Source organism: Malaclemys terrapin, chromosome 5 (assembly GCF_027887155.1).
Source record: "Malaclemys terrapin pileata isolate rMalTer1 chromosome 5, rMalTer1.hap1, whole genome shotgun sequence".
Classification (NCBI taxonomy): Eukaryota; Metazoa; Chordata; order Testudines; family Emydidae; genus Malaclemys; species Malaclemys terrapin.
In genome coordinates, this window is record NC_071509.1 from 103,748,824 (window position 1) to 103,776,031 (window position 27,208).

Here is a 27,208-nt window from a genome sequence, read left to right on the forward strand (position 1 = left end):
AATTGCAAACTGCATTGGAGCACCCATGCCAACAAACTGCAAAAATCTTTAGTGGTGTTATTCAGGGTTTTTGGAACCCAAAGCAGCGGTAGCTTAACTGTTTCACTCCAGGCAGTGTCAGGAATAAATCAATGGGGACGCAACTCCTCTGTCTGATAAATGATTGATTGATAACCAGAGTGCTTTTACCTAAAACTACTCTTTTATTAGGTCTCAAGCACACACAACCATATATGCTATAGGTGTAGATTCAGAGCATCCCAAACATTATAGTTACCCAAAGTCTGAGATGGTTTTGAGTAATCAACAGCCAGGCTTCCAGGGGCCCTCCTTCCATTCAGCTGATGAGGAATTTAGGGGTCAGCTTCTAACTCAAAGAAAAACTTCCTCTGACTGCTCCAAAATGTATTGTTTTGCTTAATCTTTTATAGCTAACTTAAACAAAGTACATAACTCGTAGTGACTTCTAGTAGGTCACCATAGTAACTCTTAGTGGACCACCAGTTCTCCTATCATCTCTTATCAAAACATTTCTAGTTATAATAACAATAAAACTTATATGCAAGATCACTTTAAACCAAGGCCAGCTGTCCAAACATTCCTTCCATTCTTATGGTACATTACATCAGGGGTTCTCAAACTGAGGGTCGGGACCCCTCAGGGGGTCACGAGGTTATTACATGGGGGGTCACAAGCTGTCAGCCTCCACCCCAAACACTTTGCAACCAGCATTTATTATAATGTTAAATATATAAAAAAGTGTTTTTAATTTATAAGGCGGGGTTGCATTCAGAGGCTTGCTATTTGAAAGGGGTCACTAGTACAAAAGTTTGAGAACTAGTGCATTACATAATACATCTCTAATCCATCCTCCAATTCGTATTCGCAAAACTGCAAATATGCAGCTATTTGGCCATGCCTCTCAAAAATTATTCCTAGCGATGTGGTATTTGGTTTTCAGCTAGCAATGGCTGGACTGCAATAATGTCAAGTTCTGGGGTAACGGTGCCAACATAAACTGACTGCAAAGACTTCCATGAAATTCCCCATCATTCTCCATGTTGTCAGTGATGGATGCTGTCAGTACCTGGACACACATCCACACGATTGCTACAGTCCATAATCTGCAAACCAAAACAAATTGCAGATGTACTCATACCTTCCACTAATAACCATAAAGCATGAGAGGGAGGATATGAGTTGTGGTGCAGGAAATTGCCCTCTTCTGCCTTTCATCATAATACCAACTGTCCTGTACCCCAGCCAGCCTGCCCAAAAGCCTGTTGAAGGCACCAGGACTATCCAATGAGAGCACTCATCCTACATATTCTGATCCATTGGCTGACCATTGCAACAGGGCAAACCAAGGTGGTATGCATTGCCCTCCAAGCCGCTCCTCATAATGTCATGTTGGCTGGTGGTAATAGCTAGTGCATATTAGCATGGTATAACCACCACCTTTTTGTGTGGTTCTATTTATCTATTTACTGCTAGTTTTTTTTATTTCTAAAATATTCCTGTTGTGTGTCACTGAGGGCATTGCAGTTTGACAGAGTCCTTTCTTGGGTTTTAAATGAAAGCACTTCAAAAGAAGTAACTTACTAAGGTGGAGTTCAATACAGTTTGCAGGGCCGGCTCCAGGCACCATCCTGGCAATCAGGTGCTTGGGGCGGCTGCTCCAGAGAGGGGCGGCACGTCCAGGTATTCGACGGCAATTCAGCGGACGGTCCCTCACTCCCGCTGAGAGCAAAGGACCTCCCGCCAAATTGTCGCCACAGATTGCGATCGCGGCTTCTTTTTTTTTTTTTTTTTTTTGGGCTGCTTGGTGCGGCCAAAACCCTGGAGCCGGCCCTGACAGTTTGCATTTAAGTCAGTTAAGATCACACTAGCTAAAACAGTCTTTTTATTAATGTATATGACACTTACTCATATCTAGCTGTATTCTGTTCTGTTACACTTGTGCAGGTTTTTTAGTGAATTCCAGTTTCCTACTTTGTATGAGTCAGCTAGATTCTAGAACTGGGTTTTAAGAGGTTCACAAACTATGACACTGTGGACATCTAAAGTTTGGAAAAGACATTTTTACTGGTGACCATTTTACAGATGAAGATTGATAATCCTTCTCTGAATCAGGCAGAGAGAATATTTGAATCCACATCTCCTTCTGCCCAGGGTATTGTGTTGACTCTCCACCGCAGCACCTCCTGCTGGCTGTCCTGGGAATTAGCTCGGGGTTGCCAGTGTGCCCTCCTCAGGTAGTGTCTTGACCATCATCACTCCTGTCTCATGTCCAGGACCCGTGTCGCTCCCCAGACCACGTCATCCTTCTGGACACAGCCTTCTGTGCCCCACTCAGTTCTTTCCCCCCTTCTGGGAGACCGACAGTTCTCAGTCCAGCCACTTGCCTCAGTGGCAATCTGCAGTCCAGGCTCTAGCCATTCATCTCAGTGACAGACTGCAGTCCATACACTGGCCACTCCCGTCCTCCAACTCTGCCGTCTCCTTCCCTGGGCCACTTCCCCACCGCCCCAGCACCTCCTCTGCGCATGTATCAGGGCCTCAGTTTGGCAGCCATCAGCCTGGAGCTCTCTCATACTCTGCTGACCCTGCCCAGCACTGCTCTGTCCATAGGGCTACAGCCCTCTAAGCAGCCAGTCCTCCTCCCTCAAACTCCAGGGAGTGACTGCCTCTGCTCTGCTCAGCAGCTTCTTCTTATATGGGCCAGTGTGGCCCTGATTGGCTCCTCCAATAAACCTTCCCCTAATTGGCTGGCACTACAAGCCTTTTCCTTATTAGCTGCCTCCTGCACAATCTCCCCAGGGTTGTGCCTATTGCTACCCCTCAAGATGGATTCTAAGTAGTCAGATTTGAAACCCTGCCCATCCTGTGACTGCCTCATCCCCCTCATAAATGGACAGAGTTGATGATTTTTCTGCTTGGGACAGAGCCACATCCTGGACAGGTGTTGTGTGCCAGTTGTCTCCTTGAAGATTCTCAAGCCCAGGTACACTTGGCTCAAATTACAGTTGATAGAGAAGTCCATGCTTTTGACCTTGAGGAGATGCTAACAGCTACACTTGAGTCAAATCATTTTTGGCCAACACTTCCACCAAAATCTGAGGCCAGAGAGAGAAAGGAATTGAAGAATGGCACCAGCAGCCTCAATGCTGACTATCTCGAAACTGCCAACTTCAGCACCAACAGGTCTGGCATCTAGTCCCTGACACTGAAGAGTGACTACAAGAGGTGAGGCAGACTGGAGAACAAACATAGTTCCAAGCATTATGTGGACTCCACATGCCCTCTCCAAAGACAAAGCCTTGAAACTCTTTATGATTTCCAAATTGGAGGAGGCCAGTCCTGGTCAGTCAGTGTGGCACATGGGGATGAAGGCCCGGTGCTGACCTTGGTACTGGGCACGGCAACTGGCACCCGTAGCTGAACCTGTCAAGGCTTAGAATTACACCTCCATGGAAGACACACATTCCACACCAAAGCAGTGGCTGGCACTGAGGCCTACATCACTCTTTGGCCCTCCGTTTGAGGAAGCATACCTCTCATCACCTTCTTTGACCTACTCATTCTCACTGTCTCAGGCAGAGATGACTCTCACCTACCATCAGAGAGTGACCGTAGGCAGGGTTCAGGAGGCTATCCATTTTGAGCCCCACCACTGGGGAGATGTGAATGGCACTGGATCAGACAACATCAACCCAGACAGTACCTCTGTAGCATACTGCTCTATCCATATTGGCCATACTGGGAACCACTGTTGCATATGTCCCAGAGCAGATCCACCTCCCACACATAAAAGAGGAAATCCTACTCCCCAGCAGCATCAATAGCTGGCCACCCAGAGACTGACATCAGCATCCAGGAGTAGGCAATAATGGAGGGAGAGTAACAACATCAATCCCTATATAAGGAATCATCATCCTTGCCAGATGAAGCGGTAGCAATTGTCCCAGTGTCTATGGTTGATGACTTTATGGCTTTCCAGGACCTCCTGTCCTAAATCGCAGAGACCCTGGATGTTGAAACCACAGTAATCCAGGAGAGGTCTCTGAAGCTCGATATACAGAGGTCAACAAACCCTGGTCATGTTTGTCTTTATGATCAACAAAGACATACTTACACTGGTAAAGGGTCTGTGGCAGACTCTGCCATTCTGCCCCCCACATCTAAGTGAGTGGAAGAGAGGTACCAGGTGCTTCCAAAGCACTTTGAACACTTGTGCACACACCCAAATGCTTGGTCTGTGATCATGTTGGCAGTCCAAGAAAAGTCTGGGGCACAAAAGAATCCCGAAAAAAGCTCAACTTCTTCAGGATATATTCCTCCACCTCATTGCAACTCTGCATTACAGATTACCTGGCCATTTTGCATCCATGTCCGCTTGTAGAGCTGTTCTGGCCACCATTTAGCTGTCTTATGCTCTCTGTCAGTTTCTTCCTGTTTTTCTGTAGGATTTTGAACAAGGGGGAGGCTTTCCCAGATGTGTAAATTACATACAAAGGGGGAGGAGGACATCATTCTACTCCCAGAGCAGACAGCCTGAATGTCCAAGAGAAGACCTTGATGCTCCAGGAGATAGCCATCACTGTTCTTTGTTCACCATGCACCATCACAGTCAGCAGGTGTGATGGGAGTATTTGGCTCTAACGTGGCTCTCATCAAAAGCCTACCAGCACTTTAAGGAACTGTCTTGCCCCTCTCCAACACTCTTGGTCTACTGTCACAACAGACAAGTGGTTATTGGACATTTTGCCCATGGCTACCTTATTAATTTCCCCACTTTTACCCTATATGGACACCCCCGCCCAGTTGCTCTTCAGACACCTTTCTCACAAGAGCCTGTTGCAAAACACAGTGGCCTTAGAGGGAATATCTCAGGAGTAAAGAGAAGAAGAAGCTTCTGCTCATAATATTTCCTTATTTCAAAGAAAACAGGGGGCCTTTGTCATTTCCTAGACCTGAGGAGACTGAATAAATACATACACCACCTCAGATTCAAGATGGTAACACTTACCTCAGTCATTCCAGCCAAGCTGCACACTTCCACATAGCCATCCACTTGGCCCATAGAAAGTACTTGAGATTCACAATGGAGCCAAATCATTACCAGTACAAGACAATACCAGTATTGCCATTTGGACTTTCCACAGCACCAAGAGTTTTTAAAAAATACCTAGGGAGTGGTAGTATATAGAGTTTTGTGGTCCCTGATGAGTTGAAACTGTTATGAATGGATGAGGTTGTTTTAAGTTTTTCACAGGTTATCAGTACAGATACAGAGTTGGATTGTTTGACTACCTTTACTATGCATTTACATAATTTCAAATGTTTGGGGTTTTTTAAATTTAATTAGGTTAAAAACCCAAGAAATTGAGAATTAATTGTTGATAACCTTTACACTACTGTGCTCTCAATCTTAACTCCAATTTGAGCTTTCATTTGGTTCCACTAATTTTCTTAACTTTTTCAAGTTTGAAATATTCTTTCTGAGCCAACATTATACCCACTTTTCTCTTTCTTTACAGGTGCTCAGACAAGGTTTACATTTGAACTTCCAAATCACAGATTGCGGTTTACATCAAAAGTTTCTGCCACTGATATGTCTACCATTCCTCCTTCAGCAAGTCTTAATCTTCCTCCTGTCACTATGTCAGGCAAATATGTCATGGAGGAACATGACACCTATTCAGATCAAATATGGAGTATAGATGAGCTACCAACTAAACAGGGCTATTATCTACAAGGGAACTATTTACGTTGCGTGGCTGAGGTAGGCATTGAAGACTGCCAATTTCTTTAAGTTACTTCAATTAAGTTTCATACAGTATTTTTATATATGCATGTTTGGCATGCTCCCTAAAACTCCTTGGTTGATATTTGCCCTCATATTTGAGACTTCTGATGATCTGTATGCTTCTCAGAGAACTCCAACATGCTGCTGTCTTTTTGTACTTCCCAATCTAACCTTTGCTTCTTTCTGCTTCAAGACCGACCTTACTAGTGCAGTGATTGAGCCTTGGTTTGAATTTACTCTAAATGTGTAAAAGGGGTTCTGATTAGTAACAGAATTGTGTTTCTATTTGCCATTTTAAATTTGACGAAATTTACTTCCTAATATTAAAGTTTTTTACCAAACTTGTTTTTAATAAAATTAAAGAATACAAAGCATGATAACAGTTCTTAGAAAATGTAGAAATAATATTTCTTAAAGCATATAATCAGAGTTCAAAGTTAATAACTAGGTTTATCAGGTATTGCACATAACAACAGTAGTTTTCTTCTATAGCATTTAGAATAAAGGACCTTGGGAGTCAGGACACTTGGCTTTTGTTCCCAGTTCTGTTAATGATTTACTATATGACACTAAGCAATTCGTTTAACTTGCTTGTGCCTTAGTTAAACCTTCTGTAAAGCTGGTAAGATTATACCTACCATTTTACCATTACAAAAAAGCTGAATGAGCTTTGCGATTCTCTGTTTTTGATAATTCAATAATGGTATTCTGCCTGTGCTCCCATTATAGTAGTCGACATAATGCACTTTCCCCCTTATTTATTGTCATTTGCTTGTAATAAAAAAATATACTAGAGAAAACTGTTCCACATACAGTGGCCACAATTAAAAAATAATTGTTTACTAACAATAATTACATCAATGTATCTGAGATGATGTGCCATTGTTATGCTGTATTCTGATGCAGTCGGTACTTAAAACATTATTGCATTGACCACAGCTATGACACGTATATTTTAAAATTTTACAAAAATAATCTTCATATTTTCTGGCAGGTTGGTTCCTTTGAACATAATCTCACAACTGACCTTCTAAATCATTTAGTGTTTGTACAAAAAGTGTTCATGAAGGAAGTCAATGAAGTCATACAGAAGGTGTCAGGTAAGATGAACTCCCTGAAGATTTAACTAAAATTTTAGCTTTAAGACTCTTGGTGCTGCCTAACATATCTGCAATATCTATCTGTCCCTGTATCAGGTTCTTATGTCACCAAAAACGCCACCATTTTCTGGTTCCACTGTAGCACAGAAATTGTTTCAGTGGCCAGCAACACATGGAAAAGAAGTTTGGTTAGGTAGAATTGTGGCTTTGGAGAACATTGTGGGTGACATTGTTAGTCTCTTCCTTGAGTCATTGGCGCTTCTATGTCACATATGAGAACTCTGTGCAAAGGTGCTGTCTATTAATTGCAAAAGTAATTCTGCCAAACAATCCACTTAATGTGAGCATCTGTCTGTAACATTGCTTTCTGTCCAGTCAGATCAGCTTGCAGCTTTGTGAAAGTTTGCAAAAGCAAAATAACATTCACTACAAAAAGGTAGTGGAGGATTTTTGCAAAGCCATATGGACGGACATTTGATCAGGGTAGAATGGTAAAATTTGTTGTTTGTAGTAGAGTGGATAGAAAAATTAGTTTCAGCACCACATTTGTTCTTATTACATAAAATACTGTTTTTAGTAAATTAAGCTTATTGGGTAACAAATAAAAGTGTACTAAAACAGATCCTTAGTTGGCATAGCTCCATTGATTTTCTTGGGCCATACCAATTTACCAGTTGAGGATCCTACTGCATGACTGAAGATGAAAAGCAAATGTGAATGTAACTATATAGTGACAGTTTATCACAGAAGTGTTTAAATTTAGTGAAGGAAAGCTTATTTTTTCCAAAGGCCGAAAGAAATAACATGAATTAATTTGACATGAACCAACAATGAGGAAACCTGAGAGCAAGTCATTATATATGAATCAGATTAATATTTCTTGTAGAAAAAAGTTATGGGAAAATACATCCTATTAGAACATTACATATTTCTGTAAGACACTTGCTTAAATTGGAGATATTAACTACAGTAATAATTGGGAAATGGGTAGAGAAGTGATCTGAATAAAAACAAGTCCAAAAGCCTAATACACAAGTATAAATTAAAGTGGCACAGAAGATTTTTTTAAAAATGTGACTAAATTAAGAATTGATGAAAAAATAAATTCGAGAATTGCATGAGAAAAAAGAAAAGGAAAGAGAATTACATAAATAAAATCTAAGCTGTGTGTTGAAGAATCTAGAGGCCAGGTAAAAAGCCAAAATAAAACCATCAGGCGAATGAAAGATCCATAAACAGCAGTGTAGAGGACTTGTATGTCTGTGGAAAATAATTTTACAAAGAATAGGTAAATGAAGAGTCCAAAAGAGCTAAAATTTACAAATAGCTGTTTTTAATATACTTTTTTAGTTTAGTTTTGTTGGGTCTTTTTTTTTTTTAAGAACGCTTTAAGGAAAATATAGAGGCTATTATGAAGCAAGCAGACATGTTATCAGAAAAAATAGTTGCAAAGACCCAGAGCTAAAGGTAACAAGTAAAATAATGACCAAGTGTCTGACAGCTAAATGTATATAAATCTATAGGTCCAGATGAGATTACCTCAAGAGAGTTTAAAGATCTAGTGGAGGAAATCTCAGAACCTCTGAAAAGAAATAAATCATGCAAGTCAGGAGAGGTACCAGAGGACAGGAAAAAAAAAAAAGTGGTATCTATCTTTAAGAAGGGTGGGAAGGAAGAACCAGAAAAATCATCAGCCTGATGATGTTTATTCCAGGCAAAATATCTTGGCATATAATAATCAGTATGAGAACATCTGGAAGAAAAAGCTTTAATAATGATCATTATTCCATTAAAATAGCTTCCCAGAGAAACTTAGAATATTAAAATGAGAAGGCTTTATTAGGTGCCGTTGTATCATTTCTCTGTTTTCACTGATGTTCAGTATCCTCCCAGTTTACTGTCATCTGTGAATTTCATTAACATGCTGTTTAAGTCTTATAGATTGGTTTGGAACAGCTTCACTTACAATCAAAAGTCTTTTAAAAACATTATTATTACTATAATAGTTTTTCGTATTGCTGTAAATTGCAAGGCCCTAATCAGGGCTAGGCAAACATAACAAAAAGATGGTCCTTGCCAATAAAGACCTTGCAGTCAGAATAACTTAAGTAAATTACTTGAATGTTACAGTAAATGTAATAAGTGAATGCAGTGGCTGTGGTTTTTCCTTAGTATTTTAAGGCATTCATTTTAGTGTCACATTATAAACTTTAAAATAATTAGAGGAATATCAATTAGATAAAATTAAAATACCATGGAGAAGAAGCTGGTTGATGAGCAGAGAATACAGAGCAGTCATATCTCCAAGTTGAGAGCAGCATTGGGTTGAGCACTGTACGTGTCAATTTTTGCTCCTTTATTCTTTAAGTTTTTCACTGATTCTCTAGAGGAAGGTATAAATTCAAGCATGGTCAAGTTAGCCAATGACACCAAAATTAGAAGGGTAAAAAATATACAGGAGGATGGAGAAAAAGTGAAGTGGCTTCATTTGACAGGATGTGATTCACAGTTAACAAATGTAAAGCCCTACATCTCAGGGAGGGAATAGAGCTCAGCTTAGAAGGGGGGGGCGGGTGCTGCGGGGGAATCTACTTGCAATCAGTGACTATTTAAGAAGAAAAAAAAAAAAGTACCGGGATGCCACAATAAAAACTACTTCACTGAAATCCATTGCAAAAATAGCCTGAGCTAAGTGTACTTATTGAAATAGCGTAGAAAACTAGGGAGTTATTCTTGCCACTCTTCAGAACCCCAGTGTAACCACATCTGGAACATTACACGCAGTTGTAGTCATTAGAGCTGGGTCATATTTTTAAACTGAAACATTTTTGGCAAAAAAATGCAGTTTTTGCAGCACCAAAACATTTAAGAGCTTTGTGTTGATTTTGCCAAGTTGTTTCAACCAAAAAACAAAAACTGAAAAATCTAAATGTCTTTTTGATGTCTTCAAAATGAAAGGTTTCCATTTTTTTATTTGATTTTTTTTAACTTTCCCTTTTATTTTTTAAATTAACATTAAAATGCTCAGTATTGCAATAAATCGTTTTGTTCATCCCAAAACTACTATTTTTTTTTTCAATTTTTCAGATTTGCCAGTGATCCTAAAAATCCATTTAGCCCAGTTCTATTAGTCACCAAAGTTTAGAAAGGATATTGAAAAGCTAGAGAAAAGCAAATAAGGTCTCCAAAACTAATTGGAGGATGAAATAGTCTGTGAGCATGTATACCAAGTCACTTAAAAATGTAAAAAATTACCACACTTCTGCATAATTATTTTAAATTTGAGTGATAACAGAGGTTAGAAAAATTTGGAGTTGCAGGGGAGATGGTATTCTTTGTGCTACTCCAATAGTAACCCCTTTTTGTCAACTGTGGTGGAATATTGATAGACCCTACAGAAGATACCATTGTGTCCTCATCCGAAAGAATTGTTTCTTTCATTTATAGCCAGAAGTATACATGAGGTGGGGAGGAGGGAGGCCAAAGTAAAGTTTTAAAAAAATGTTCCCAAGGACACAGAAAGATTTTGCAGAGGACTCCTTCACATTCACTCTAAAGTAATGTTTTTTTTTATCCACCTTCTTGCATACCTCTTAATAAATTTGGTCAATTGACTGGTTCTTGTTGTTAGCTAAATTCAGTCCACATCAGGTGCTGCAGGTAAAGAGCAATTATTTGTGAACCAAATGATACCCTTTCTCTGCAGGTGCTAGTTGTTCTGTGGGTGTTATTTGGAGAGTGGGAGTAGTCCCTGTCCATCTTAGACACCCTCACCCCTCTTGACTTGATGGGATAAGCAAAAAATGTGTTAATCTGTAGTAGTGGGCCATTAGCAGTGCTACTCCCATGATCTGAGAATACACCCCAAGTAGCTCTTACTCTCCCGAATCTTCCATATTTATGCTTATTATAGTTCTTTACTGCAGAACTGGCAGTACTCTACTCTGGTTGATTACATTCAGTGAGTCACATTTAAAGATAAATTTTATTTCTATACTGTGTGAAAAATGCGCTTTGTTAAAACACTGAAAATACAGTTTTTAACATGTGCAGGAGGGGAGCAGCCAATTCCTCTTTGGAATGAACATGATGGCACAACAGATGGAGAGAAGCCTAAAATTCTCCTGTACTCTTTGAGCCTACAATTTAAGGTAACTTTATGACCAACAAATTTCTCAAGCTGTTGCCAGTAGTTGACTATGTTGAAATCAAACAAATCAAGAATTTTCCTGAGATGGTCACAGATAAAATGTCAGATAACAATCAGCCCAGTGTTAGACAAGGATAGAAATCTTTCTTAATTAACTAACAAAAAGCAAGAAAGAAGCCTCCCTTTGATTTTTATGATCCTTTGAAATGCCCTAAATGCAAAGTGTTATGGAAGAATCTTTATTCCATTTCCTGTTTCATGTCTAAGAATTTTTTTCATCAATGATACCTTTGAAGCAGATCCTAAATAACTTTTCTTTCATTGTTTGCTAGGGAATTCAAGTGACAGCCACAACTCCATCAATGAGGGCCGTGAGATTTGAAACTGGATTGATAGAACTTGAGCTCTCAAACCGAATACAAACCAAAGCAATGCCTGGAAGTACCAGTTACCTTAAACTGTTTGGTAAATGCCAAGTGGATCTGAATCTGGCATTGGGACAAATTGTTAAACATCAGGTTAGTTGACAGCAACTCTTTGTATGTTAGGAAAGCCTGGTAATGATACTTTTCCATTCTTATGAAGACAAGTATCTTCTGCTTTGAAAAGAACGTAACAAACCTCTCTAATCTTACTCTGCTAAGATATGACTAGCATGATTTTTTTAGACCTCTAGTTGGAAAATATTTAAAACAATTGCTTTAGAATGCATCCGCAGTTCAGAATCAATAAAGATTACCGCCTAAATATATTCTGCATGTACAGTTGTGTAACAGTTGAAATTGATTGTCTGGCTTTAGACTTGAATTTCAATGTCCTCATTAAAGATGGCTTTAAGAAAAAAGGGCTAAATGTTCACTGTGAACAGTAATTCATGATAAATTAGAGGGAGTATCAAATGCATTTTATTATAATAATGCATTTAGCACTTCTGTAACTAGGGACTAGAGCTGGGCAAATAACTGCTTTTTTTTGTTTGGTGACAGTTGTGAAATATTGCGGGGCAAAATGGTTCAGGTTGAACCAGAACTGAAAAGTCCATTTTAGGACAAACCAAACATGTGGTTCAATCTAAAATGTTTTGTTTCTGGGCATTTTAAAGAGCTAGATTCATAAAAATTGGGGGGTAGTAGAGAAGGAGCTCCCTTTATAACTTTTTTTAGTCCAGTGGTTAGGGCACAAACCTGGGTGGAGAACTGTATTACATCCCTGCTCCAGAGCAGATTCAAACCAGGGTTTCTCACATCTGGGGTGAGTGCACTGATCCGCTGGGCTAGAAGTTATAAGATGGGCTCCTGAACTCTCCCACATTGTGTGAATCGAGCTAGAAAAAAAAAATTCTTGATGAAACTATTCAGCTTATTTGTGTCAAATTTATGAATAGTCTCCAGTGAACAGGAACTGCATTTTCCAACAAATAGTTTATTCATCCAAAAAATTTGCCCCACTGTATTGCGGACACCAATGGCCTAATGCTTTAGTTGATCCAAATTCAAAATTTCCATTGATTTCAGTGCTATTTCTAGTATACATACGTGGAATGAAAAGATTATATCACAAATTGTGAAACCTAAATCTTGATCCATTTCATTTGTCTTAAATTGGTAATTGCATCTCCTGGATTCTTAAATTCACTACTGCCTCCTAAAATCACTTAATTTTATGGGAAGTACAGTATTTAGGATTCACTGGAAAGTCAGAAAGAGAACATAAATTTAACAAACTTGTATTCAGATGGTTGTTTTCCTCAGAGAGGATTCTGCTGCATCAAGTGAATGTAGAGAGATATGTTGGCTTATGTTATTTAAGAAACACAGGAAAACAAACAATATTTGCCAACTTAGGTCAAAATGTAGTAGAGAAGAAAACAGTTTTCTATCTTCTTAAGAGCATATTGCAAAAAGGGGCATGCTTGATTTTCTTGTGTTATGCCAAAGTGTTAAATTAATTTGTCTGTTAAATTCGTAATTTAATGTGTGATTTTTATTGTATTTTTCAAATGTTTTAAGGTATATGAAGAAGCAGGTTCTGACTTCCATCAAGTTGCTTATTTTAAGACAAGAATTGGATTAAGAAATGCTCTCCGAGAAGAAATCAGTGGTTCATCAGATAGAGAGGCTGTGCTTATTACTTTGAACAGGCCAATTGTCTTTGCTCAGCCTGTGGCGTTTGACAGAGGTACTGTTGGGTGCTGTTTCTATTTCTCTTCTGCTAGAAAGTAGAGAATCATTACAAATTTGTTTTCAAATTGAACAAGTTCTGGACATTTCTTTTAAAAAAGAAATGCTTGATATTTATAAATCTGAATTTACCTGTAACCTAAAATAAACTAGAACTGTAAGTATAGTTCTCAAAGTTTGGTTAGGAAGTTTGTTGTGTACTAATGTTAATTAAGGGCAAAAAATTGAACTGATGGGAGGACGGCTTTTCAGTTGGTATAGACAAAATGGTTTATGTAACTGTATACCAACATCAGCAGCACTGAGTGTGTCAGCATTTTGGGATCTGTTAGCTTGGCCTCTGCCCCTTAGCATTTATAATTTATGTATTATTTTATTTTGCTCTTGACAACAAAAGCACATTGCTCCTGGGAAATAAGTGTGTGTGTGTTTGTGTATACAAATATATATCTATTGTATTTTAATATATGCTGACAAGACAAAAACAGAAAAACTCAAACCTTAGTCTTGTTACAATGAACACTACTTTTGTGCCATTTTATTTTAATTTTATTGGAAACTTTTTTCTTCATAAAGCTGTGCTGTTTTGGCTGAATTACAAGGCTGCTTATGACAACTGGAATGAACAGAGACTGGCTTTACATAAGGATATTCACATGGCTACAAAAGAAGTGGTAGACATGTTACCTGGAATCCAGCAAACATCTGCCCAGGCTTTTGGGACACTTTTTCTTCAGCTAACTGTTAATGATTTGGGAATTTGTCTACCCATCACAAATGCACCACAGGTATCTGAAAAATATCACGAGTGTGGAGAAGTGCAGATTTTTGTTGAAGTAGCAATTTTTATATATTTTATGCTTTTAACATAAACTGTTTTTCTATCATTGCACCAATTTAGAATGTATTAAATGTTAATGTTTCCCTAGCACCATATTATAGTTATGATGTGGATAGTAGCCTTAATTTTCAAAAACGACTACTGATTGTGAGTAGTTCAGTTTCCATGTGCCCAGCTTGAGGCAACTTAATGGGCCCTGAGTTTGAGAATCTTTTGAGGTGTGTGAAGTTGAGCGTGCTTTTTGAACATTTATGCCAGCAATTCCAGTTTAAGACCTCTGTTTTCAAACACTTATAACTGAAGACAAACAAAAAGACCCTACAAAGTTTCTTTTTTAAAAATGTGATTAAATGTTCTGACTGATGTTTGGATTATTCAAACAAGTGATGAGCGTTATTTAGTATTTTTAATGTATTTTTCACTTGAGTAACGGTTTTGGTTGTGTTTAGACCCCAAGTTGGTCATAAATCTTGTCCAGAAAAGGATTTAAATTGTGATGTAAGCACTTATTAGCTAACACATGCTAACTGACATTTTAAGTCTAGTTTAGACAAGGCAGTGCTTGCTTTGACGTGTGCTAAGAGTTCAATCCTTGAGGGGGCCATTTAGGGAACTGGGGTAAAAAGCTGTCTGAGGATTGGTCCTGCTTTGAGCAGGGGTTTGGACTAGATGACCTCCTGAGGTCCCTTCCAACCCTAATATTCTATGAAATTAAAGTCAGGAGGGAGACAAGGCTTCAATATGACAAGTTTAGCACATTATAACAGAATGCGCATGACCTGTGTTCACTAAACTTTCACAAAACACGTCTGCATGCTAGCTAATATGCTGACATCATCCATTAAATTCTAGTTTAGACAATGCCATAGATTTACGTCTTCATGGGGAGCTAGTCTTGCATATGTCTGAAGACATTTGGTTTACCAATAATGTATCCACTGTCACATATTAATCTCATTGGACTTTGAGCTTTGAAGCCCAGTGACAACTTTTCAGTAACCGTGTTAACTACTCCATTGCCGGTCATTTTATTAGCAGATGGAATAAGAAAGAGGGTATGAGAGAAGCTCTCAAGGGGTGAGAGTTGCAGCATGGAAAGAAAAATGCAGAGGGAAGGACAGAGAGTGACAAGCAAAGACAGAGAAGAGAGAAATAGGAATAGTGAAAGGTGGATAGGACGGAAGGGAAACAAAAGGCAGAAATAGTGGTGGCCTAAAAGGGAGCAGTTTTTCTCCGAGTGATGTTGCTTGTGACTGTAAGATAATCAAAGTTTCAAATAATCAGTTTTGCTGCAAAGGCAGTGGGGAGATCTGATATGAATTAAGGGAAGTATGAAGTCCTGAATTTATATTCCAGTCCACAGACCATAATTAAGCATGGAGTCTGGCCCTCTCCTCCAAAAGAATTTAACACGCCTGCCATAGGATATGCTGTAACTACTGAGAAGTAAGGATACATGACATTGTGAATGTGTAGACTTGCTGCTTTGGAGAGGGTTTCTATAGAGCTGGCAAAGTATAGAAGGAGGCTATGAGGAAGATATGAACTGCAAAAAAAAAAAAAAAAAAAGTTCGTGATTACCAATAAATTGCCTTTTCTGTACAAGTCTCTTCTTCCTTTTACAGTCTAACCACACAGCAGATCTTGACACTGGCTCTGCTTTAGTCCTGACCATTGAAAGCACATTAATCACTGCCTGCTCTTCAGAGTCTCTGGTTAGCAAAGGACATTTTAAAAATTTCTGTATCCGTTTTGCTGATGGTTTTGAGACAAGTTGGGATGACTGGAAACCAGAAATACGAGGGGATCTAGTCATGAATGCCTGTAAGTGTTTCTAATCTTGTCTTGGTGGCCCTGGAACTCAGAGTCCCCTATTGCCCTTTCTCATGGTTTTTCACAACTTTGACGGTTCAGAAGGAGACTAAGGAAGAGATGAAGATTTGCTTTCCAAACCCAAATAAAGCTCTATTGCATGGGGGATCCTACATGTGAACCCCAGTCACCCTTTAGTATTCTTAATTTTTTTTTAAACAATAGATGTCCTTTTTTCAAGAACTGTAATATACTGCAACATAATAATTGTCTTGCAGTACCATATGCCTTAACCAGGTTGGAAAAGTTTTCTACTTTATTGCTTTAAATGTATTAATTTAATTGAATTGTATTACATTTTTATTAAATATTATAATAACACAATGCATAAAATGCGTAAAACCTATTTGTTAAAAAATGTGTAAAAAATTGCTTTCTCATAACACTTGCCTTCTTATCTTCCATATTCAGCAGCTAAATATGGATTCTTTTAATTTCCCATTGCATACAGAAATGTCTGAAACAGGCTTGCAAAATTGCTAAGAAAACTTGCCAGCCAAAGTGAAATTATAATCACTCATATGTTGTTAATGATTGATGATTAAAAAAAAAAAGTGACATTTGACTTAGCTAGGGCAAGTGTACAAAAAGAATTTTGTAAGGAAGATCTAAAATATGTTTAATTACATCTGTCTTACAAGCATGTGCTTATTTCCTGTTTAGGTGTAGTACCAGATGGCACCTATGAAGTCTGTTCAAGGACAGCAGGACAAGCTGCTGCAGGTAATGTTTATATTCAATTTTTATATTCTTAAAACATTTATAAAAGTGTAGGATATTCTAGTGCAGGTGTGAGCTCTTGATAGCTTTGTTTTAATTGTGATTGTGTATTTCAAGGTTGTGCTTTGTTTCGATTCCCCCTTTTTCATGGTAGCGGCTCCACATTTCCCAATCTATTTTTGGCCATGAGTGCTTTCAACAATCCCTTGTAGCCTTACAAACTCTTGGACTTTAGCTACAAGAAATTAGTAGAAGGCAGGACTGGCTCTAGGCACCAGCAAAGCAAGCACATGCTTGGGGCAGCATAATTCCAGGGGTGGCATTCCGGGTCATTCTTTCTTTCTTTTTTCTTTTTTTTTTTTTGCTTGGGCAGTTTGTGCTCTCGGGGCAGCAAATCTTTTGCTTGGGGCAGCAAAAAAAACTAGAGCCAGCCCTGATAAAAGGTAGTAGCAAGCCATGATAGATTTTAATTCCTGCTGGATCAAATGTGTAAAACATTGGACACATACAAAATAAAAATAATCCTTTTAGTATAATAATTGGAGCTGGTTAAAAATTTTCCAAAGAAAACAGTTCTCTGCTGAAAAATGTTGATTCAACAGAACTGGAGTATTCTGCAGAAATATTTCAATTTAATGAAAAGTTTTGATGGGAGCCTGCCTCCCTCCCTGCTTTCCTCTCAGTCAACCAGGCAGGCAGGCTCACCAGCAGCCGACCTGTGGGGTTGCCAGATCCTTAATTAACTGGCTCCCCAAGAACTCCAGTAGCCTGCCTAGTGAGTTCCCAGGCTGTGCCTGGCTTCCTAGACAGCCAATTCCTTGGGCTAGCCTGTTTTCACTGATAGCCAGTTCCCCAGGCTTCCCAAACAGCTGGCTCCCTTGGTTCCACAGCTGGCTGACTTATTGTTCTGTCCAGCTGCCCTTCCGCAGGAAGCTAGGGAGCCAGGCAGCCAACAAGTGGAAAAATTCCATTTTGGTTCTTCCAAACCTAGATTTTTCTTCCTACAAAGAAAAAAAATTGAATTTTTGTCTTTTCATTCAGAAAAGTTTCAAAAACTTTCACTCAAAGGATAATCCATTTTCCAGCCAGCTCTGTTGATATACATTCAGTCTGGGCAGAAAGGGAATTTCTGGAAAGGGAATGAATGCAGGTGGAAGAAAATGAAAATTATGGTGGATCAACCTCCCTCTAGCACTTTGAGCAAACCCTAGATTTCAAAAATATAATGGGATGCTTTGCTTAAGTTACCTATTACATTTTCTTTAGTCCAAGTGTGTTTGGCATTTAATCAGCCCTGAAGGGGGAGGATCAAACAGCCATGGCTGCAGAGGTATTTCGATGCTGTGGTGATGTCCACCATTCCTCCCTAGGGCTGATATGACTCATTTGTGCTCTTTGGTTTGCATTTTACATTATATTTTTAACAATTAAAAATTGAGCTATTGGGCATGCTAATCAGGCCACAGGGCAAACACTGGGATAGGAGAGGAACCAACAGTCTTAGCAGGCTTCAAGGAAGTGGGGAGGGTAACTGAGGAAGGAGCCAGAATTGCAAAGCAGATAAAGGTCAAATTACAGAAAAAAACAAAAGATGGAAGACGATGGGGAAATACATAGAATTGGACAAGAGGATTATGCAGACTACGAAGAAGACTAGAATGTGGACAAGAAGGGGTATGTTTGTGGGGAGCAAGAGAAATTAGGGAACAGAAAAAACAAAAATTAAATATACTTTGAGGTATCAAATACAATTTTATTTGTTTAAAAATCATGGTGTATTTTAGAGTATAAGAATATATTATGAAAATAATTTTAAATATAGAAATGTCTTTTATAATCTCAATTTTATATTGCAAACAATGTCGCTTTTCTATTTAATGCCCAGTGTAATCTACCTAGGGTATGCATTCATTAGCATATCTGCAAACTGTTTTGGATTTTATAATTGTATGGTTATAGATCAAAACAACACAACTGCTCTTCTTCCCACATAGTTAGATTCTCCATTCTGGCAGTGGATTTTCCCTCTGCTTCTATGGTTTAATGGGCCAACACAGGGCTCTGCCCACTTGTGAAAAGTTCCCTGCTCATTTTGCTCTGAGGGAACTGTGTCGGCAGTCCGCAGACTCTCTCTGCCTTTTCAAGTTACAGAGCATATGAAAAACCTTCCAAATAGGAATTTCTGAACTAGTCTTTTAAAATTCACTTGCTTGCTTTGGCGGCCCATTTCAGGGATTTTTTTGTGGCTCAATGGAGCTTCTAGGGGCTCTGTGCTCTAACTTACTCTTGCCTCAGAACCATAATGCTGGAGAATGCCAAAGAAAAAGGTGTTCACGCCGTTCTGCAGCATGTCTGAAAGGTAGCCTGGGTGGGTTCTCAGTCAGATGGAAACTGTGAGCAAAGACTACCCAGAAAATTCAACAAAATTTCTTGTAAGAAACTTTTTCTTCCCTTCTATTCTCAAACCCAAGGAAACAAACTCAGACCATAAAAAACCTTTTCACATCTTTTAGCTATTGGAACAATAGCTGAAGGGGAAGCAAAGCTTGAGAGCATATTCAGTCCTGATCATTCCCAAAATATCCAGTGGAAATGGGACCATTTGAATAGGAAAGATTTAAATTGGTAAACGCAACATGTAAAAAGGAGACTTTGGAATCCATGCTTGTTGTGAACACTATGAAAATTTATCTCAGGATATCGCCAGTACATGTCCCTTTCTTCTTTTTGTCCAAATTCAGCACTTTCTAATGAGAAGGTCTGGCACCAGCTTTATGTCCACAAAGCAGTCAAGCTGTAACTGTTCAGTTTTCTAAAAAGTTTTGTCATTAACAGCCATATTCATCCTCTACCATTCATCAATTAAAAGGCAAAAAATAGCCAAACTCAGCATAACCAGATGACTAAGAATACTATAAAAAAAAAGCTTACAAAGTCCATTAAGCCATATCTGTTTTTTGGCGCTCTATGGTGGAACTTGGTTGGAAACTGCTCTTCCCTCTTAAGATGAAATATGTAAAACTCCATGGTAACCATTTCACCCATTCAGTAGGCACTAGAAATTATATGTTCAAGACTCAGAGGATGCAGGTGCAGGCTTTAATGCACCGTTGAAATCTTTGTGATTTGAGTAATTCCAAGAGTCTGATTTGTGAACAGTTAAAAATTATTTTCTCACATGCCCATCCTTTGGGTTTCACTGCTGTTGGAATCCCTGTGTTGGAAATGGTAAACCTAGCTCAGAGAGAGAGATTGAAATTCATATTTCATGTTTGTCTTCTAGTGGCTAACTGTGCCTTTCACACCCTGGAGAATTTACTTTCCATGTGGCCTATCAGATTTTCCTTATATTCAATAGAGAAATCTTGATACAAACTTAATAGATATATCTGTTAACTGTTTTCAAAGTGTGTTTCAGTTCTGGAAATGTCTCACTGGGGGCTTTTTACAAGTGGGCAGAGCCAAGGCAGCACCCCATGATGGATAAGTCTGGTTCTATCTGCTAAGCTGTAGAAGCAGACATGACATCCAATGACAAACCTGGTTACAAGGAAGAGAAAAATCATCAGGCAAATTTTCTCTTTTAAACAGAAAGCAATAGTGCTGGAACCTGGACTCTCAATGTGTTATGGAAGATGTGCGGTATTGATGTCCACATGGATCCTAACATTGGGAAAAGATTAAATGCTTTGGGCAATACCCTCACAACACTGACAGGAGAAGAAGATGTTGATGACATTGCTGACCTCAATTCTGTAAACATAGCTGACCTATCGGATGAGGACGAAGTTGATACCATGTCTCCCACTATACATGCAGTAAGAGAATCAACCAAAATAGTGTCTAAATTTATTTTGTTAAATTATTTAGGCATAACAGTAAGCTTCAGAACATTTCTATTAGTGTGTGTGTGTGTGTATGGGGTGGGGAAATTTTAGCTCAATCAGCTTTGAGATTTTTGCAGACCATTTCTATTAGATGCCGTAGTAGGCATTCAGGTGTCTAACTTTAAGCACCCGCTTTGAAAGACTTTGGCTACAGTTACTCTGATTATCCTAGCAAGCAATGGAAGATACTAACATTACAAACTAGCTAGAAGAACTACATTTTCAGTAGCAAAAACCAATACTATGTGTCAACTTGTGTTTTGGTTTCGTATTAAGTAGTTTTTTTAACAATTATTTCTTTAAACAATTGCAGTTTTGCAAGAATCTTGTACTGGCTCTGGGGAAAAAACACCCTAAAACACTAACATTCCTGTTTATTATTTAGAAATCAGATGGAGTTTCATTATGTGGAGATGCACACAAGTTAACATTTGGGCAACGGATTGTAAATCACCTGTTGGGTTTGAGCCCCCAAAACCATCGATATTCCGTTCCTGTAGAGTATCTGTCGGGGTCAGCGATGTGTGACTCTACTCATTCTAGTTCACATTTGAAAGCGGGCAGGTCTTGCTCATGGGGACATGTATGTAGCAGCTAATGTTTGTCTTTAAGCAAATGATGGGACTTGAATCACTGGAAAATTTCAAATCAGCTGCCTTTTGACTTTTAAAAATAATGTTTGCATGCGGTGTTTTGATTTAGGGTGTACAATTCATTGTACCTGTGACTTAAAATTGGTTCTGTATGTTTAACAAGGAATTTAATGAAATATTATTTTCAATAGGAAACTGTTGATTATCGGCGACAGGGAGCATCTGGTAGCCAAGTTGGAGAGCAGAGAGGAAGAAAATTTGTGAAACGTTTAGTAGATATTAGGGAACTGAATGAACAAGCCAAAGTAATTGATGACCTCAAGTAAGTTGGCTTTTCTTGTGTTTTAAAACAAAACAAAAAAACCCTCCCCCAATAGTTAAGAACATAAGAAAGGCTATACTAGATCAGACCAGTGGTCCATCTATCCCAGTATCCTGTCTTGTGACAATGGCCAATGTCAGGTGTTTCAGAGGGAATGAATAGAAGAAGTAATCATCAAGTCATCCATCCCCTGTCGTCCATTCCCAGCTTCTGGCCAACGGAGGCTAGAGACACTTCAGACCACAGTTTTGCATCCCTGCCCATCCTGGCTAATAGCCATTGAAGGACCTATCCTCCGTGAACTTATCTAGTTCTTTTTTTTAACCCTGTTATAGTCTTGGCCTTCACAACATCTATGGCAAAGAGTTCCACAGATTGACTGTACATTGTGTGAAGAAGTACTTTCTCATGTTTGTTTTAAACCTGCTGCCTATTAATTGCATTGGGTGACTCCTGGTTCTTGTTTTATGTTAAGGGATAAATAACACTTCCTTATTTACTTTCTCCACACCAGTCATGATTTTATAGATCTCTGTCATCTTCCCCTCCCTCCCCATTAGTTATCTCTCCAAGCTGAAAAGTCCCAGTCTTATTAATCTCCCCTCATAGTTTGGGAAAAACAAATTGAAACTGGGCTTTCCCTTTTCTTACCTCTACTGCTTCAGCATTGGTGGAACTATACAATCTGCAAGAGGAAATGTTTTTTTAATCGTTGATCATTCTGGTTCTACTAGAGAAAATCAGGTGCACAAGTGGCCATTAAAATCCCCAGGAAGCTCTCCTGAGTCTCAAGTCATCTTTCATTTCTGGTTTTGCCTCACATTGATGGCAATGTGTCAGCAGTTGCAATATCATGGCAAACCATATTTCCATCATGATTTGTAGCACTTCTGTTACCAGCTATATGATTGTGACTTGCTGGAAGTTAGAATGAGACAGTGCTTTGAAGTTGGAATGAGATCACATTCACTGCAGGAAGAAGAAACCTCTCTAAATAAACTATTTTATGGATTTTATATGATATATTTTTATTATATAAATAATTCACAGACACTCCATAAAACACACACAAAGAGAAAATTAAAAATGTCACCTGAAAGTGCTCATGGCAAGAGTCAGCTTATGAGTTTTCTATGAAAACATTTTATTTGCATTTTTGGCATTTGGAAGGCAAGGTCAATCATAGTAAAAAGTGGGATCACCTGTGATAAAGAATGCCTGTTGCTGATTGATTGCTAAATTATAATGAAGAATGGACATACTTTATTATTTCAGCTTTAGGCAAGATTGCGGGCAGCAGTCAGTCAAAGGCTAGTTGTAACCAAACTCTTTGATATACAAACATTCATAGTTAATATGTGGTAAGAAATGCTTGTAGCCATGTGACTGTGATGACCAAAATTAATGTTTGCACTTTTCTGTCCTCAACGTAGCATCAACAAGCCCTGTTCTCTTTAAAATAACCTTAGTGAGTTTCCTTTCTAAACTTGTTTACGTTCAAGTTCGTCATTCCTACAGGAGATTTTCTTCTTCTGCCTTCCATATTCAGGGGATATGATCAGTTTGGTCTGCCATTGTGGGAAGCTCTTTCCTCCTGGAAATTTCCCCAGTTCAGTCTGCCTCCTGGTATCTCTAGCAAGTGGTTTCCACTCCCCGCCTGCTTTTCTTGAACTAAGGAACATAGAAAATACTTAAAAATTCTAATTTTCATCCACATTTGTTCCAGCTGGGAATCTTTGCTCTCTTTAGGAGCCTTTCTTTTCAAAGGGAGCTGCTGTCTAGCAACTATCCCTCTTCCACTTCTGTTGGCATCACAATATAATGTTTGACATCTTGTATATTTTGCTACGCACCTCTTTTTCTGTTTCCTGAATGTGTGACTGGGAAGTAAAAACCTTGAAATCATGGGTACTTGCAAAGAAGTTACAGTCTGGACAAAAGTTGTATAGTGAAATAATGGTGGACCCTCAACAGCAATATATGGAAAAGATGGTATTGGTGATAGATAACTCCTCAAAAACAAGAAGCTGATTGGGTAATGGTTTGAAAGGCTTTAAGATTGTCACAGGAACATAGTATAGAGCAGTGATTCTCAAACTTTTGTACTGGTGACCCCTTTCACATAGCAAGCCTCTGAGTGCGACCCCCACCCCTTCTAAATTAAAAAACTCTTTTTAATATACTTAACACCATTATAAATGTTGGAGGCAAAGCCGGATTTGAGGTAGAGGCTGACAGCTTGTGACCCCCCATGTAATAAACTCATGACCCCCTGAGGGGTCCCGACCCCCTGTTTGAGAACCCCTGGAATAGAGATTTTGTTGATAAAGGAAAGGGTGAAAGTAGTATTTAACTTCACTAGTTATTCATTCCATCTGGAAATCTCACTATCCTGACTTGTTCCCAGAAAACTAGGTGCAAGTGAAGGAACCATAAACCAAGAAATTCAGCGCTATCAACAATTAGAGTCAGTAGCTGTGAATGACATTCGCCGAGACGTCCGTAAAAAACTACGTAGGTCCAGCATGAGGGTGAGCAATTTTCTAAAGCTGTTTGGCAAGTTCTTAAGATTTTCACTTACAAGTTTCTCTTCCACATATTAAAAATAAATAAAAGAAAGACACTGAAAAAGAAAGGTAAAAGGACTGTTAAATATATAAAACACATGGTTTAACTTTCTGGGAAAACAGATTATTCTGTCCTACTGGAGATAGAAAACCAGAATTTTAGTGGTACAGTACATTAGGTGGATTTTTGTTTATTTATTTTCCTATGACAAATCTTTAGGAAAAAACTATTTTAATATCTCTATTTTAACTTTTTAAAATAGATGTTTTTAATATTTTTAAATATATCAATGTTCAGAAAATGTACACAAGAATTGGCTTCCAGAGGTTTGGAAGCCATAATATGCAATGCTGTAGCATTTACTAGCCAAGACTCAAGCTCAGGCTTTCAGAGGTGGTGGTGATCTTAAAACATTGCCTTACTGTGCCAGAAGAATCCAGATATGATAAGCATGCTTGAGTATCTGAGCAAAATCTCTGTTATATTCCGTTTGGCTGATTTATTTTATTAGGTTTATAATGTGTGCTAAAAGAAATTGCTTATTCCCAAATTGAGATGCCTTTTTATTAATCAAAAATACACTATAGTTAAAGATAAAAACAGCAAGCAGGAGAAAATACCCAAACAGAAATAAAGCTCCAACCCAAACAGTGTCCTCGCTTGCCCACAAATGCCTACTCTTATCATGCCACCCCCTGCCATAAAGCATGGAAAAGGGTATTTGCAGCAGACCCTGAAGATCAGTACATTTGAGCTATTCTGGACCAAGAAATGAGTCCATCCCAAAGCAAGGGACCGCTCTCAGAGAGTATTCTGTTGGCAGCTTCTCCTTAAATGAGGAGGCTCTAGCTCATGTTCCTCTGCTGACTGCAGTTGCAGCAATATCACATGAAGAGAGGGCTTTTATTCAAGTAGGCAGATCCCAAATTACTGGGTGCAGGAGGGGTCACCCTGTTCTTCTGGCAGCAAGAAAGTACCAATGCTAGCTAGTATGAAAGGTGAGTGAATTGTCCAGAGACCAGTCAAAATGAAGATTTGGGCAGAGGCCTGCAGAGGGGTGCCTTGAGCACATGCTACAAAATAAAATTATTTTGTAAACGTTTTTTCATAACTGTTGGCATGGCTGTAAAATAAAATGTTTTAAGTAGTGGAATTTTTCCACATTGCCATGTTTATGTATAATTTTCATTATTTTTGTCCTCAACATCTTAGATATATTTTTCTTTTGTTTAGGCTGCTTCTCTGAAGGACAAATGGGGCCTAGGTTACAAACCCAGCTATAACCGATCTAAAACAATTTCAGCATCTGGAAGACCACCTCTAAAAAGAATGGACAGGGCAAGGTAGAGTGTTTTTGGCAAATGACTTTGCATGTGGGAGGATGAGATCTGTAATGAAGTTAGAATAGACGGCAACAGGGAGAATGTCTAAATGTGGAGCTTCATGATGTCTTTTGCCACAGGGGTGTGTGTGTGTGTATATATATATAAAATATTTTAAATGTTTTCGAGAGATGGGAGGTTTGACAAATGAAGTTTCCTACTTTTTGTGAAGCATCTGTTTTTGGCATACCATGTCTCTAAAGCAGCTTGACTTAGAAATTCCAAATTTGTTTTGTCTGTCTTCTGAGAACTAATGTCTGTACATTTCTCAGGAGGTTTGACGATTACAGATATTCACTGTGGACATTCATAGTGCTCAAATCTTACAGAATTAATAAGGTCTGTGGTCTTCTACACTTCATAGTCAGTATGCACAGCTGAACTATCAAATTTAAGTGCATCCATAAATCTATAAAGGCAAAGCTTTACCAGAAGTTATTGGAAGCTAAAGAGTGGGGGGGTTGAATTGCTGTCTTGGAAACTCAACCTGGATTCTGAAAATGAAATTTAGATCTTTCTGGCTCACACATCAGCCTCCAAGATTCTACAATTTAAATTTGGCTAACTATTTTGAGATGATTCACAAGCAGAATAAACTCCATCTCCTTCTTCCAGAGCTGTATTAGCTCTGCAGGACTGAGTTAAGAAGTAGTAAACCTTAAGGTAGTAAAATCATCAGATATTACTCTGAATGCATTCAGGGAGCCAATCAGTTGAGGAGAAAGGTGTCACTTTTATATGTAGTCATTTTGCAGGATTTTTAAGAACCATATTTGAAGGTTCTACTCAGCAGGCACTTCAGGGGACGCTAATAAGTAAAGAGGACACAATTTATCCCTTTGATTTTTACACTCCATTGTCAACCTCATATTAGAAAAAGGATTAAACTACTAGTGGAGGGAAGGCAACTTTTTAGTTCAGCAAATGATTTCCTTTTCTCCTTCTTCCAAGTATTCTGAAGCTCACAGCAGCAAGTTGCAGTTCTCATAGCAGAATATTGTGCATCAACTTTGCTTGGTGTCACTGCTGCTTTGCGAATAAGCATGTTGTTGTTCAACCAGCAGAGGGAAAACGCACACGTTGGAGGGTTTGGATTTTAAAAAAATTAGTGGCTACATTTTAATCAATAAAGTACAGCACTAGATTTAAAAAAAAAAAGAAAACAGGAGCGGGAACTTGGCTATTAGAATTATAAGCATCTTCTCCATTAATTATAGACATTTTTAAGTTAAGACAAATTGGTTGAAAATTTTGAGCATTAGTTTTAAAGGTAGATTGAAGCTTTAAAAAATACTAATAGAGATCCCAAAATATCAGAGAACAGCTCTTCCAAATTACAAATGGCTTTAAACAAAATGGATCAAAGTGCATTCCTCTTTTACTTGCCTTGTAAGCTTATAGGATTTACAGGTTAATGTTTTTTCTGAACTGGTTAGCATTACTAATACCTTACACAGTAGAAGGAGTGCAAGTGTGAAGACTCTTAACTCAAATCCTGGCAGGTAAAAATTTCACTTCACCTTTTAACAAAATCATCTTCAGAGAATTAGGAATTCTGTTGGGAAGATTAAGAAAATGTTGTGTTATATAGTTTATTCAGCTGGCTAGCCTATCAAGGAATGCTTAAGATTTTTTCAAAAGCTAGTGAATTGTTAATTGTGAATGAGAAGTTGTAAATTTGCACTGTAAATATGTCATAATGATTTCATTCGTTTTGAAAAATTGTCTGTATTTTGTGAATATGCATAATCTGCCAGTTGTACTTCATTCCATGTGACAAGTCA

At 38.5% G+C, this 27,208-nt stretch overlaps 1 protein-coding gene across 10 annotated transcripts in view; it reads left to right on the forward strand.

The window, feature by feature from the left end:
- The window catches only part of BLTP1 (bridge-like lipid transfer protein family member 1), a 233,691-nt gene that overhangs the window by 166,134 nt on the left and 40,349 nt on the right, over positions 1-27,208 (forward strand). For 8 of the 10 annotated variants that reach the window (XM_054029923.1, XM_054029925.1, XM_054029926.1 and 5 more), the window contains 13 exons: positions 5,541-5,785; positions 6,804-6,909; positions 10,963-11,060; positions 11,392-11,577; positions 13,069-13,237; positions 13,816-14,027; positions 15,706-15,904; positions 16,616-16,675; positions 20,264-20,490; positions 20,945-21,142; positions 21,344-21,474; positions 23,882-24,005; positions 25,276-25,385. In XM_054029923.1, coding sequence (XP_053885898.1) covers positions 5,541-5,785; positions 6,804-6,909; positions 10,963-11,060; positions 11,392-11,577; positions 13,069-13,237; positions 13,816-14,027; positions 15,706-15,904; positions 16,616-16,675; positions 20,264-20,490; positions 20,945-21,142; positions 21,344-21,474; positions 23,882-24,005; positions 25,276-25,385 — 2,065 coding nt within the window. The remainder of the gene's footprint in view (positions 1-5,540; positions 5,786-6,803; positions 6,910-10,962; positions 11,061-11,391; positions 11,578-13,068; positions 13,238-13,815; positions 14,028-15,705; positions 15,905-16,615; positions 16,676-20,263; positions 20,491-20,944; positions 21,143-21,343; positions 21,475-23,881; positions 24,006-25,275; positions 25,386-27,208) is intronic. The other 2 variants (XM_054029930.1, XM_054029932.1) reach the window with 1 other exon arrangement.